The 14468-nt window shown below is 45.7% G+C and overlaps 1 protein-coding gene across 1 annotated transcript in view; it reads right to left on the bottom strand.

Moving 5' to 3' along the window:
• Nucleotides 1-1873: 1873 nt before the first annotated feature.
• The window catches only part of kcnk2a (potassium channel, subfamily K, member 2a), a 177296-nt gene continuing 164701 nt past the window's right edge, over nt 1874-14468 (bottom strand). Inside the window, exon 8 of the mRNA XM_078557608.1 lies at nt 1874-2716. Coding sequence (XP_078413734.1) covers nt 2402-2716 — 315 coding nt within the window. The 3' untranslated portion in view covers nt 1874-2401. The remainder of the gene's footprint in view (nt 2717-14468) is intronic.

The raw sequence follows: 14468 nt of genomic DNA, 5'->3' as shown, positions 1-14468 counted from the left end.
GGAATCAAGAGCAGTATCAAAGATCATAGTGGGTTTAGAGGTGGTTGGGGGTGATGGTGTTGGAGATCATAGAAGTGGACGAGGGTTGGCCTATTATGTGGAGGGAAACAGGTTAGTTTGTAGAGCACGGAGGAAGTACACCTGCTGCTACTGGCCCTCAAGCAGTGCTGTAAATGCAGGAGGGCTCATGGATCTGGCCCTCCTCACCTTCTTTAACCACCCGGGTTTCTCAAGGCCGGAATGGATTAAAAAAATTATGTTAAAATGGAGCCATATAGCATTGTTAAAATATTTTACTGACCGACACACCTCCTGAGAGTGAACTGATCATCTGCCCCATGGCCCATCTCTATTAAAAGCTGGCATGAGTGGGTCAGGGTCAGCTTGGGGTCAGATTTGAAGTTTCGAAAATCTTTACATCTCACTCAACCTAAACCCACCTCTTCTTGGGAGTTAAAATTACAGTCAAAGAACATTTTCATATCATCACCCTCTAGACAAAGAAATTCCTTTTCCTGTCCTTCAGAAAATAAAATCAACATGTTTGCTGAATTTGAAACTATTTGGGAAAGTTTGGGAGAGCTCCCCTCTGTGTTCTATGTGTGACAAACTCAAAAACCTGTTTATAAAGGACAGAAAGGGCAGAGAGGAAACCTTCCCCTCTTTGAAGGGGAAAGTGGAGTATTTCTGAAAAATGGGACGCACTCAAAAATAAAACAGATATTTAATAACTCACTTGTTCAATTTATACTCTGAATAAGGGGAATAGTCTCAATTACAAGTATTTTTCTTTACTGGTGTTTGCAAAAGGAATTCTAGGAAACCTTTTGCACCTGTCACTAACAATCATCTTTGCCATTTAGATATAATACATGGGGCAGAATATTTTGCTCGGCGTGCGGGCACGCGTCTGACCCGCGTAAGTGTGAAATCGCGCGTGATGGTATCGGTGAGCATCCCGACGTCATTGTGCACTTGCGCGATATTTTGGTCGACAGCGCATGCGAAAGTTGGCAGCGCGCCTTCTGACAATTTAGAGGCCTATTAATGCCATTAACATAGCAATCAACGGTGACTTTTTTGTTGCCCGTCCAACGTTATGGTTGGCGGTGAATCGGCCAGGCGGCCTTTGCCTTTTTGAGGAAACCTCATCCAAGGGCAGGATGAGGTTTCTAATGTTAATTTAAAAAAAGATAAAAATGTTTGGGCAGAATTTATATCAGCCGTATGTTCAGGTGACTGATCCTGATGCGTGGGCATTTTTTTTTGGCATTTGAAAATCTTTATTTATAGCTCTTGATCTTAATTCCGAGGCAGCTCTCTGCCTTCAGGGAGCTTTCTGTGAGCGCTCCCCGGCGCCCGCGCTGACTTCAGCGCTCACCCTTCTCCCGCCCCAACCCCAGCAGCGCTGAGCATTTCAGCGCGCCTTTCACACTGGCTGGCCGTTAATTGGCCAACCAGCGTGAAATCACGGTCGGGGGACAATCGCGGGCGGCGGCCCTATTCCCAGCTGCTCCCAGGTCCGCCAATCGCACCCGCACGCTGAACTCAAAATCTTGCCCACGGTCTGGAAAAATGATACCTTGAGGTATAAAGCAACTGAGAAAAGATACAAGCAGGTATGATTTGCTGTGGTATAGCGGCATATTTTATATGCCAAACCTTTGATGGATTTCGATTTCATTGATAATGGTAAGGAAAAAAATTATATTATAGCATACATATAATTAAAATGCTGAAATATAGTAAAAAAAAATGCAATATGTTTCCAATGCTTTTCGAATATATCTTTGCTAAACAGTGCTCAAATTTAAGTCATTGAGTCCTGCAAATCCCACACTTTTTCTGATTTTTTCAATAAACTTCTTTGCTTGCTGAAAATTGGCTTGCAAGATGCTGTTCTGAAAGAACATTGTATATTTATCCTTCTGAGCAAAGAATGTTTTTGCAACTCTTGTAGCTGCTGTGTATCCAAACTAGGGTTACGAGTGTTGTTTTGATGTTCTTTGAGTTCACCTTCAATCTGGCATCTTCAGATATCACTTCTGCAATCCATAACCAAGTCATGGGTAAAAATTTACAATAAACCAAAATATCCATACGGACATGCAAAGGACATAAGTTCTGCATCTGCCAAAAGCTAAGGCACTGATTAGAATTTCTGTAGGTATAAAGCAATGTTACAGGTCAATATTGAAATCAGGTCAAATATAAATTGAAGTGAATGAACTCCAAACTACATTTTTTCACAGCAGCATCATCTTGCGACCTTGTGAATTTAATGAAGATTTTATCCAGTGATGGTTTCTCTGAGGGCAATTGTCTTTTGCTCTTCAAAAAAAAAGTTTGTTTTTTTTTTGGCTTCAAATTCTATGAATTTATTGATCACTGTTCATGCTTGCTACTTAATGGCCTCAATTACTGAGATCTCTCCACTGGCATATTGAGAACTTAAGCCATTAAGATAAAGACTACCATTTTTTGACAAAGTTGGCAGAGTATCTTTTTCATCAGCTAGATTAACTGACAATGTTCTTTTGCCCGGAGTTAACTCTTGCATTTGCTGCCCGCCTAGTTCTGAGGACAGTTTCCTTTTGATGGATGCAGCTCTTTGGAACTTGTCATAAATTTCCACACTCAGCCTTCTGCGAGTCTCTTTCAAATCTGCCGTGACATTGGCTGTCCATTCAGCAGCGTGGGCTCTCATTTCCCCAACCTAAACATAAAAACAAAATAGACTTCCATAATATATTTTAATTTCCAAGTACAATATATTTTTATATATTGTAAAGGAGATTAGAAGAAATGCTTTCATACAAAAAAATCATTGGAACATGGAAAGCTTTGCCATAAGTGACTATTAAGTGAGTATATCATATAATAGACATTAGTTAAGAATTTGATAAAGGAATCTGTCTCTGTGCTAAAATAAAAGCAAAATTCTTGGATGCTGGAAATCTGAATTAAAAATATAAAATGTTGGAAAAACTCAGTAGGTCTGACAGCGTCTATTGGGAGAGAAACAGAGTTAATGTTTTGAGTCTGTATAAGTCTTCTTCAGAGCTAAAGAGAAGTAGAAATATGATAGATTTTATACTGTTTAAGAGGAGGTGGAGCAGGTGGAATGAGACAGAAGGTCAGGGATAGGTGACAGCTAAGGAGAGATTGACAAAGATGTCATGGACACAAGACAAAGGGAGTGTTAATGGTAGTGGTGAAGAGTAAAGAAGGTGCTGATAGTGACATAAAGGTAAGATAGCAGAAGGTGTTCAAAGCAGAATAAAGGTCAGCATTCGTGAAAGCCAAACATAATAACAAGTGACAGATGGCCCTGTGGGGGGAGGGGGGTTTGGGGAAAAGGATGAAAAAATGAACAAATCATTTAATATTGAAAAAATGTATTTACTTATTTATTTTTAAAAGATGTTTAATTTTTTTTATACTTAGGGGAGAATTTTCTCCCCGTTGGGTGGGCCAGTCAGGAGCGGGCGTGGAGCAGACCGCCGCCCGTGATCGGATGCGCGCTGCCATTTTCCATGGGTGGGCCAATTAAGGCCCGCCCAGCATGACGTGCACCCGGAAGCGTTCAACGCTACCTGTGCGGGCGGGGGGAGGGAGATTTGGGACCTGCGCATTTTGCGCATGCTCACAAAAGAGCGTAGAAATCTCCCTGAGGCATGGAGCTGCCTCAGGGAGATTAAGATCAAAAGGAAACTTTAAAAAATATATAATTATTCAGACATGTCCCCTCATGTGACTGTCACAAGAGCTGGGACACGTTTATGAATTTTGATTAAATTTTTTATTTCATTAATAAACCCTTCATGAAACCTCATCCCGCCCATTCATGAAAAATGCAAAGGCCGCCTGGAATCTTCAACTGCCCACCAACCTTAAAGTTGGACGGGCCGCCCTGTCAAATTGGTTAATTGTTTTATTAATGGCCTTAACAGGCCTTTGACAGTTCAGGACCCACCCCCGCACACCGAACAGAAGATTCTGCCCTTAATGATTTGTTCATTTTTTTATTCCTTTCTCCAAACCCTCTTCCACCACAGGACCATCTGTCACTTGATTTTGTGTTTTGCTTTCACAGAGTGCTGACCCTTGTTCTGCTTTGAACACTTTCTGTTATCTTACCTCACTATCAGCATCTTCCCTACTCTTCAGCACTACCAGTAGCATTCCCTTTGTCTTGCGTCCATGACATCTTTGTCAATCTCTCCTTAGCTGTCACCTATCCCCGACCTTCTATCCCATTCCACCTGCTTCACTCTCTCTCAAACAGTATAAAATCCACCATATTTCTACTTCTCTTTATCTCTGAAGAGGAGTCAGATGGACTCGAAACATGAACTCTGTTTCTCTCTCCACAGGTGCTGCCAGACCCGCTGAGTTTTTCCAGCATTTTCTGTTCCTGCCTCTCTGCTATCTATGCTAAGAAACATATTGAGACTGAAGAGGGTTCTGGTCAATCACAATTACGTGAAGTTTATTACTAGTTTCACCTTTATACAGCTCTGCTCAGGCTTTGATCTAGCCTGGGTCCTGACAGTTACATTGGTCAATTATTTGACTATAAGCCATTAGGTACACATAAAGTCTTACTAATACAGAATCACAGATAGTAGTGAACATCTGCAGGAGGGATCACGAGGCAATAGTGAACATCTAACATGGAGGCTGTATCTTTTACTCTCCAGCCTTACACATTGGGGAGAATTTTCCCCATGTCGGGCGGGCCGTACAGGAGCAGGCGTCGACCCGATCGCCGCCTGCAATCAGGTCCACGCCGCCATTTTACGTGGGTGGGCCAATTAAGGCCCACCCAGCGTAGTTCACAACTCCCGTGGATAGCAGGAGTGGGCGGGCAGCGACGGGTGTGCACAGACTGCCAGGTCCAATGGCGACCCGGCAGCCTGTTTAAATGAAGGCCTGGCAGCCTATGCAAGGCTGCTCACAATGGCTGGGAGAAGAGCACATCGGAGGGGCAATGTGCCTGACACAAGTCCGGACGGTAGGCCATCAGGGCAGGCCAGGCTGGAGGGTGGGCCATCAGGGCAGGCCAGGCCGGACGGTGGGCCATCAGGGCAGGCCAGGCCGGAGGGTGGGCCATCAGGGCAGGCCAGGCCAGAGGGTGGGCCATCAGGGCAGGCCAGGCCATAAGATAGGCCATTGGGGCAGTGTGCCCTTTGTTTTTCCGACGAGTGCCTAGCTGCCCTCCTGGAGGAAGTGGCATTGCGGCGGAAGGTCCTTCTTCCGAGGGACAGGAGGATGAGGCAGAGGGCCACCTATCACCCCTGAAGCCCCAAAGCAAATCTACTCACCAGCGTCACACCATCTCAGCCAGGCAGGCACCAGCACAGATACTAGCACCTCGGTGGGAATTAGATATTCGGCTAGTTCCCGGGGTACGGCAGTGAGGGCACTTCACACTTGCTTGAGGTGTGGGCAGAGACAGAGAGTGGCCAGGTCACCACCAGTCGGAAGGCTGCTGGGAATCGGTACGTGCTCGGTCAGTGGCTGATGATGTGCCTCTGGAGTCAGCCGTGAGGCATTGAATGCTGGAAGTGCAGCAGTGTATGCAGGATGATCTGGCGGAGATACATGAGGCTATGTGTGGCATGGTGCCCATGCTTGAGGAGTCCACGCAGAGCATCACTGATGTAATGAGCCTCATGGCTGAGCGCCATGCTTCCTCCATGGAGAGAGTGGCGACTCCCATAGAGAGGTTCCTCCAGGAGACCAGTCAGGGCTTCCTGGGGTTGTGCTCGGACCTGCAAGCCCTCACAGTGGCACTGGCCTCAGCTGGTCACCTCAGCTGACCGTGGGATCCGATGAGGCTGCGGTGACTGGGGAAATGCCAGCTGTGGAACTGGCCGGTCCCTCTCATAGGGTGGTGGGGGGGAGGTCATCAAATGCTCCACAGGCCAGAGGACATCCGCCAAGGTCATCGAGGCCAACAGGACAGCACAGTGAGCAGGCTGTCTCAGATGCCAGTGCCAGCGAGGGGACAGCACCTAGGCATAGCACCCATAAGCGTAAACTTAAGGCATCTTATGCACACCACGGGTTTCTCACTGGTGCTTTTATGTTGGCCCCTATTACTTTCTGGAAGACTTGGTGTGATGTCCAACACTGCTTTTTTTTTGCTTTATGAAGTTACATTTGTTCCCTCAATAAATTTTGACATGTTGCCATGCTTCAGGGTGATTCCTTACTTCTGCAAGTGGATGGGAAGCCATGATCTTATGAGTGAGTTGTTTGACATTGAGCTTTATTGACAAGGGCCTTAGTTAATGTTAGTGTCCAGGCTGATTTAGCACTCAGGTATTGAGTGTGGAGCCTGCAGCCCTGGCGTGCTCAGGGTCCATCTGTGTTGGGCTAGGTGAAGGTTTTTTGGATTAAAGCCTCCCGGGTGTCCCTGTCTCCCTGGAGTATGCCCGGGTCAGCGTCAACCCCCTCAGTGTTCTCCTGTGCGTGCTCATCCTTAGACTCACTGCTGGACTCATCATGTGCATCTGGAGCAACTGCGTCTATGTCTACCTCGTCCACTGCATCGCCCCGTTCCAGCGCCAGATTATGGAGAGTGCAACATGCAACCACTATCAGCAACACACTATCTGGGGGATATTGGAGTGCGCCCCTGAGCTGTCCAGGCATTGGAAACGCACCTTGAGAAGACTGATGTTTCACTCCACCACAGCCCTTTTGGAGGCGTGGCTCCTATTGCACCGCTGTTCAGCCTCTGTTCTTGGATGGTGGAGAAGCGTCATGAGCCATCTTTTGAGGGGATAGACGTTGTCACCCAGCAACCATCCATCCAGCCGAGCTGGAGCACTGAAGAGCCTCGGCACCTGAGAATGTCTGAGTATGTAAGTGTTGTGGGAGCTGCCTGGGTACCTTGCACAGACTTGCAGAATCTGCATCCTGTGATCACACACTATTTGCACGTTCATGGAGTGGAATCTCTTCCTGTTGACAACAGGGCTCACCTGCTGGCACCTTGATGGCCACATGTGTGCAGTCTATTACACCCTGGACTCGGGGGAAGCCAGCAATGGCCGCGAAGCCTCTGGCTCGCTCTGTCTGGCTGGCATCATTCCAGTGGTAGTGGATGAAAGTCAATGCACGTCTGAATAGAGCGTCTGTCACCTGCTTGACAGAAGTGCGGACAGCTGATTGGGAGACTTCACAGAGATCACCCACCGACCCCTGGAAAGAGCCAGAGGAATACAAGTTAAGGGCAGCTGAGACCTTTAGAGGCACCGGCATGGGGTGTCCACCCACACAGTTTGCGGAGATCTCAGGGCCTATCATCTGACAGATGGAGGTGACTGTCTCCCTTGAGAGACAGAGCCTCCTTCGGCACTGGACCTGAGACATATTGAGGTAGCTGCTTCGCCACCTGTAAACCCTGGCAGCACGATATTGGCGTCATCTGCGGCCCCTTCTGCCTTGCAGTTCCTGTTGGCCCTGCGCCCCTTGTGCCTGCACCTCTCCTCCCAAAAGTGGCTCCCCTGGAGGCTTAATGTGGACTCCTGGCCTCCTCCCCCTTCTGGCCCTCCCTTCCTCCTCAGAGGAGGTGCCTCCAGTGGTGAGCACAACTCCCATTCCCAGGCTAAGGGAAGGCTTCCTGAAAGCTGCAGGCCCCAAAAATGATCTTTACTGTAGAGTCCTGACCAAGGCTTTTATTCCTGTCCAAGCAGCCGGTATGAGTTTTGAAGTATTCCTGCTCATACAGGTAAGTATAAGTAACTTTCACATTTAAATACCTGAAAGATCACATTCGCGACCCCACTCACCCCTCTTCTCCCGCCCGTGGATGAGGTTTATACAAATGTCTCCTGCCCACCTGCCCGTTGTGCCTGTGCAACGTCCTGAAGATTGCAGGGGCTGCGAAAAATCAAGATCAATTGCTGCCTCAAGGGCCTTGACTGGCCCATAAATTGATGGCGGGCGCGCATCCAAACTTATAGCGCGTCCGCCTTCCCAAATATCACAATAGCGCGCAGTGACGTCGGAACGCATGCCCGATGTCACCGCGCGTCATATTATGCGTTGGCGTACAGAGCCCGCCCCCACACGCCAACAGGAAAATTCTGCCCATTGTGTCATAGTGATGTCACTAAGCAACTTCTTAAAGATACATGTCATTGTCTCATTGGCAAGCATACAATATCACAACAGGAAGAATTCAAATGAACATGGTGAAGGGGTCAAGTAATGGGACGTTGAGGAGCTTCCACTAACACAAGTGTGATGGGTGGAATTGCCTTCTTTCATGATGTACTTTCTATGATTTACTATGGAAATGCCCTTAAGAACTGACTATCGAATTAATTTTAAATTTAATTGTTAAAAAAAACATTTTGTCAGACTGGTCCCAAAATTCAAAGAGCATTAATGAACATTTTTTTCTGGGCTATTTGAATTTTAGAAAGCTGTGTAAATAAGTTACTCACAGCATTCCTCGATCTCAGCATATAAAAAAGAACTATATACTGAATTTAAATAAAATCAGACTTTAGAATTCTAGTTTATATGTCAGCCCAAATGGTCTAATAAATAATTGAAATTGCCAATTCGTGAGCTACTGGGTAAAATTTTTCGTTCAGCGGGCAGGCGCATGCCTGACCTAACCGAGCATAAAATGACGCGTGATGACATCGGGCGAGCGTCCTACCGTCATCACGCACTCGCGCGATATTTCAGTCGGCAGGCGTGCGCCGGAGTCAGTAGCGCGCCCGCCGACAATTCAAAGGCCTATTAAGGCCATTAAAAAGTTAAATAAAATAAATTTTTTGCTGCCCGTCCAACCTTACGGTTTCCAAAAGCAAATAAAAATAAAAACTTTATTTTTTCATTAATAACATGTCCCTGCTCATGTGACAGAGTCACGTGAATTTTTTTTCCTATATTTTCATCTCCCTGAGGCAGCTTTCTGCCTCAGCGAGATTATGTAGCGCACACTCGCACACATGCGCAAAGGTCGCGCTCGCCCGTTTAAACAAGCTCCAGCTAACGTTTAGTATAACGTTTAAAGAGACTAATGCCTCACTGAACAAAAAATTCTCTAACACTTATTCTTATTTCTGCTAAGCAACAAATAGGCAAATCAGCAAAACCCCCACATAGCTGAGGTCCAATGTAGTAAAATTAGACACAATGCAGAAATTGCATGATTAAAGAAAAGTGCAGAGGTGCACTACGTAGAGTAAGAAAAGGACAACCCATCAAAATGAAACCAAAGGCAAACAAAGCGAAGTACCAGATGCAATTACTGTACCACTTTGCAGAATTAGCTGCTTGGACTGATTGCAAGCCACTTTGTCATACTGCATCATGGATAATATATGCCATCAAGGCAATGGCATGGATTTTGTTGTAATGACAACAGTGAAGCTATCAGGGTAAATCTGACAGCAAATTCTATGTCTACACATGCACAGTTAAGGGCAAAAATCTACAAATGTGTGGTACATATCCACTAGTTCTGCTCTAAAATTGGTAATATTGCGGTAATGTAGTGGACGAGTAATCTAGAGGCCCAGGTTAATGCTATGGGGATGCAGGTTCAAATCTCATTATGGCAGGTGGTGGAATTTAAATTTAATTTATAAAACATCTGGAATTGAAAGCTAGCCTCAGTAATAGTGACCACCAAAATATCATCATAGTCGTAAAAACCCATCTGGTTCACTAATGCCCTATAGGGAAGGAAATCTGCCATCCTTACCTGGTCTGGCTTACATGTGACTCCCGATCGACAGCAATGTGGTTGACTCTTAACTGCCCTCTGAAATGCCCTAGCAAGCAACTCAGTTCAAGGACTATTAAGGATGGGCAATAGAATGCTGGCCTTGCCAGCAATGGCCAGATTCCATGAAAGAAATTTTAAAAATTGGTTGAAAATATTAGTGCTGATACATTTAGGAGTAAACAAGATTTTAATAGTCATAAGTGCTGAACAATCTCTCTGGTCCTGAAAAAGTATTTTTACAAATATGAAGTATCATTCCCTCGGCAGGCAATCAATGTTGGAGGTTTTAAAGAAGATAAACATTAAAATATGATTTTAAAAGTTTTTTTGTCTCTCCTTTATCTCTCTCCCTCAATCCCATATGTATTTCCCAATCTTTATTTTTCTTCCTGTACATGGTTTAATTGTAACTTATAGTCCTTGTTCTTTTTTCACTTCCTGGTTTAGAATCTGGTGGTACAGTGAAGATTCTTCAATCAGATTGGTCTTCCATTCTTAATTAGCACTTTTCCCAGACAAATATCACCACCTTCAACACCTCTTTGACCCTTTTGTCTGTGACATCTTTTGATTATCTGCTCATCTCCACAATCACCACATCCTCAATGTCTCTCTCTCCCCTTACCCCCCCACCCCCCCCACCCACCTTAAACCAATTTATATTTCTCCCTTCTTCTAACTATGCTTCAGTTCTGCCGAAGGGCCATGAAGGCTCGAAACGTTAACTGATTTCTTCTCCGCCGATGCTGCCAGACCTGCTGAGTTTTTCCAGGTAATTCTGTTTTTGTTTTGTTGAAGAATCTCTTTGTTGCTTGCACTGATCATAAGCATAATAAATTCCATGTAGAGTACGCCGCAACGAAGCAGATGCCAGATGATTGCAATCTCCAATGACAAGGCCACTCAAAGTCTGTGGGCAATTACACACGATGTAAATGGCGAAAGGCATTCCTTTGATACTGAGAGGAAAATACAACCTATTGTATAGTAATACAATGTACCTGAAGACTAGTCACAATTAAGAAAGGAAAACAATAGGTGTCATTTTGTGGAAGTGCTGAAAAGGAATAGAGTCATGGTCGCATTGCCTAAAGCATAGAAACTGGAACTTGGGAATGAAAGGCTGAGCACTGAAACCCTGTGAATTTCTACTATTTAAAACCATGGACTCGATTTTAATGTGGAGTGAGTTTTGGGCTGATGGTTAAGGGCAAGGCCAAAATACACTCGTTGGCTTAAGGTTCAGGCTTGGTGAATTTTAATTCTGGAGCATACTGCTGGACAACACTGGGCTCTGCAAATGTTAGAGATGGGGAAATGTTGATAAAGTCTCCTCCTCCCATTAGCTGCTTAATTGTCCACCGCTATTTATGACCGGATGCCACACGACTGCAAAGCTTTATCCCGATCTGTTAGTGTGGGATCGCTTAGTCCTGTCCATAACACACCTCTTTATCTCTTTATCATGCAAGTAATCTTGTGTAACGGTTTCACCAGGTTGGCACCTCACTTACATGTATGCCTGGTGTACCACCTGGCACGCTCTTCTACAATCTGCATTGAAGCAGGCATCTAGCTTGATGGCGGCAGTTGAGTGAGGATTAAGCTGGGCTATGAAATTTACAATTTTGGTGGCATACAATTTTGCTGCTGCTAATAGCCCACAGCGCCTCATGGATACACTCATTTGAGCTGCTAGACCTGTTCTTAATCTATTGCATTTACTCAGGTGATATGATGGAGGGAGTCCTTAGAGAGAAAATGGAATTTGGGCTCGATGAGGATTGTGTGCTAGTTACTCCTACCAACATTGTCATAGACAGCTGCATCTGTCACAGGGAGATTGGTGAGGACAAGGTTATTCCCTCATGTTGGTTTTCTCACCAACTGCAGCCACCCCAGTCTCGCAGAAATGTCCCTCAGGACTTAATCATCTGAGTGAGTAGTGGTACCATCAAGCCAATCTTGGCAGTGGTCATTAAAGTATCCCAACCAGGGTTTCCTTCCTGTTTCGATATCGTTAGCACTGCAAAGCCATTTTAACAAAAAAATGTGGAAGGCACGCATGGTGCCAAAGCCACCACCACTCATCAACACTTCCTCATCTCTAACAGGGAGAGGCCACAAGAGGCATTAAATTGCATCTGTCATGTGTCCCCATTTGTGACCTGTCATCTTTGTTCTCCTGAAATCTATTACTGCCCTCCTTATTATTTACTACATTTTAGAGTTTTAAACTATCTGCAAAGTTTGAAATTATGTCCTGTATATATATCCAAGTCTAGGTCATTAATATATATATAAAAGAGTACATAGACCCCTGGGATACATGCCTCCAGTCTGAAAACCAACCATTCACCATTACTCCCTGGTTTATGTCCCTTAGCAAATTTTGTATCCATGCTGCCACTGTCCCCTTACTCGCAAGAGTTTCAATTTCACCTATGCCTTTTGAAAGTTCATATACACAATACCAATTGCGATATGCTTCATGAGTTCTAATTTCCTACCAAAGTGTGTCACTTTGCATTTATCTACCTTTGTTATTTCTAAGTAAACAATATCTAGGAAATTTAAGCCATATCTGTCTTACCCTTTTCCAATGGGTTATATTATAGGTCTTCCAAGGCACAGAAGAACTCAATAGCCCTGATGTTCAATGGGAGGCAGGAAGGGCCCAGAAGAGACCAAAAACAATTGAGGAACCTAATAAGGCCAGAAATGCTGATGTCCTGCCAAACTTAATTGTTCATTAACATTTTTTGACTCTGTTTCCCACCTGCCAAATGGATGCTATGATGGGTGGATGGGAGTGAACACCAGCAGCAGGAGGCCACAGTCGGGGGTCCTCAGAGAAGATACCCAGCAATCAGATGTTAGGAGAGACTGTGATCCAGAGGAGGGAGAGACTTCCGATAGAGTTAGGTCCACCAACATTGTTAGAAGGAAGTCACCAATGTGGGCTGGGGTGGGGATGGGGGTGTGGATGTTGTGGGCATTGGAGGGAGGCTGGTGAACAGGGTTGGTGGAGTGGAGGCTGAAAATTTCTTCGAGGAGTCTTGGGGGGGGTGCAGGGGGAGAGCACTTCAGCTCCTTGTGGCTCGCATGGTGTTCTGGCAGAAGCACTTACTTCCTGGAACCAGAAGTTCTTAACTTACTTTCGCTACTGGGTTTCCGAACATCTGGCAAACCATGCAGCAACAGCACAACTTTAAATTGCCTTCACAATTGCACTTTGGAAGTCCAATTTAAACCTGTTAATTAATTGCTGCACAGCGGGACATTCAGACTCTCCAATATCCATTGTCATTCAAAGTATGCATGGCAGATTAAGGTAAGTTTCATGTACAGATATTCCCTGTTTAAAGTGCGTTCTAATAGCACATTTTCATTTTAGTGCAGTTTGTGGTTTAGGGAACTTGCCCAATGGCACTGCCGGCCTTGACTTCCACTTTCATTTTCCATGGTTTTTGTACATGCACCAAGAACCACACTGTAACTGCATATGATCAGTCTGTTTTCTTTAAACACCTCCCATCAATTCGCTTGCCGCTCCCCTCTCCTGACCCTCACAATCCCTTCAACTGGCTGCCCCTCTCCGAACCAACTTGCTGCTTCCCACTTGATGCCTCTCCCAACCCGCTTTCCTCTCCCAACACTTTCACCCCCTCCCACTCACTGCCCCTCTTGCCACCTCACTCATGGCTGCTGTGAGCGAGGGAATTGGGAGAGGGAAGCGGTGAGAGGGAGAGAGCAAGAGGGTCAGCAAACAGGTGGTGGGAAGGAGTGAGCGAGAAGGACTGAGGAAGTCAGGAGAGGGAAGTGGTGAGAGGGAGGGAGTCAGGGAGTCGGGAGATGAAGCAGCAAGCGGGAGGGAGTGAGGAAGCCGGGAGAGAGAAGCAGCAAGTGGGAGGGGGCAAGAAGTGTGACAAGCAGGTGGTGGGAAAGAATGAGCGGGAGCGAGTGAGGGAGTAGGGAGAGGGAAGCAATGAGAGGGAGTGAGGGAGTCAGGAGAGGGAAGCAGCGAACAGGAAAGAGCATGAGGGGCAGTGAACAGATGGTGGGAAGCAATGAGCAGGAGATAAGTAGAAAGAGTATTAAGCAGTAAGAGTGGCAAGTAGCAAGAGTGGAAAGTATAAAGAGGATTTAGGGACAGTTAGGTTCAAGGCATCCAGTAGGTTTTTAATTGAAAAATTACAGATCAGGAATTTAACACACCCTTATTACATGCTTTCATATGAGAAATGCTTTTCATTTTAGCACACCATTTTTCTGCAACACATTAAGAGTGCTAAATGTGGGATTGCTTTATTTTATTTTTTTAACCACTCCCTCTTCCCTGAATCTTTCCGCCCATTGTGGGGCTTAATTTCAAAATCAATGGGCAGAATTTTATGGTCCCCTGCCAGCGGGTTTGCAGGCGGGGGTGGAGGGGGGCAAGTAAAATTCCCCAGATGGCCTTCCCACAGGCTCCTGCCTCCCCTCACCTGCATGTAAGTTTACAGCGGGATAGGTAAGGCCTAGGCCAGCCTCTCTGCTCTTGACCCAGTTGAGGACCTTAAGTGGGCAATTAATGGCCGCTTAAGGTCTGTTTCCTGCACAGCCTCAATTTTGAGGCAGTTGGAAGGAGTTCAGGAGCAGGAAGGGGAAGCCCAGAAAATCACTCTGCTCAGGCCTCAGGTGGGAAGGGAGATCTCCATCAACG

This window comes from Cetorhinus maximus, chromosome 14, assembly GCF_964194155.1.
Source record: "Cetorhinus maximus chromosome 14, sCetMax3.hap1.1, whole genome shotgun sequence".
Lineage (NCBI taxonomy): Eukaryota > Metazoa > Chordata > Chondrichthyes > Lamniformes > Cetorhinidae > Cetorhinus > Cetorhinus maximus.
The sequence above is the reverse complement of the archived record's forward strand: the minus strand, read 5'-3'. Positions and strand labels throughout refer to the sequence as shown.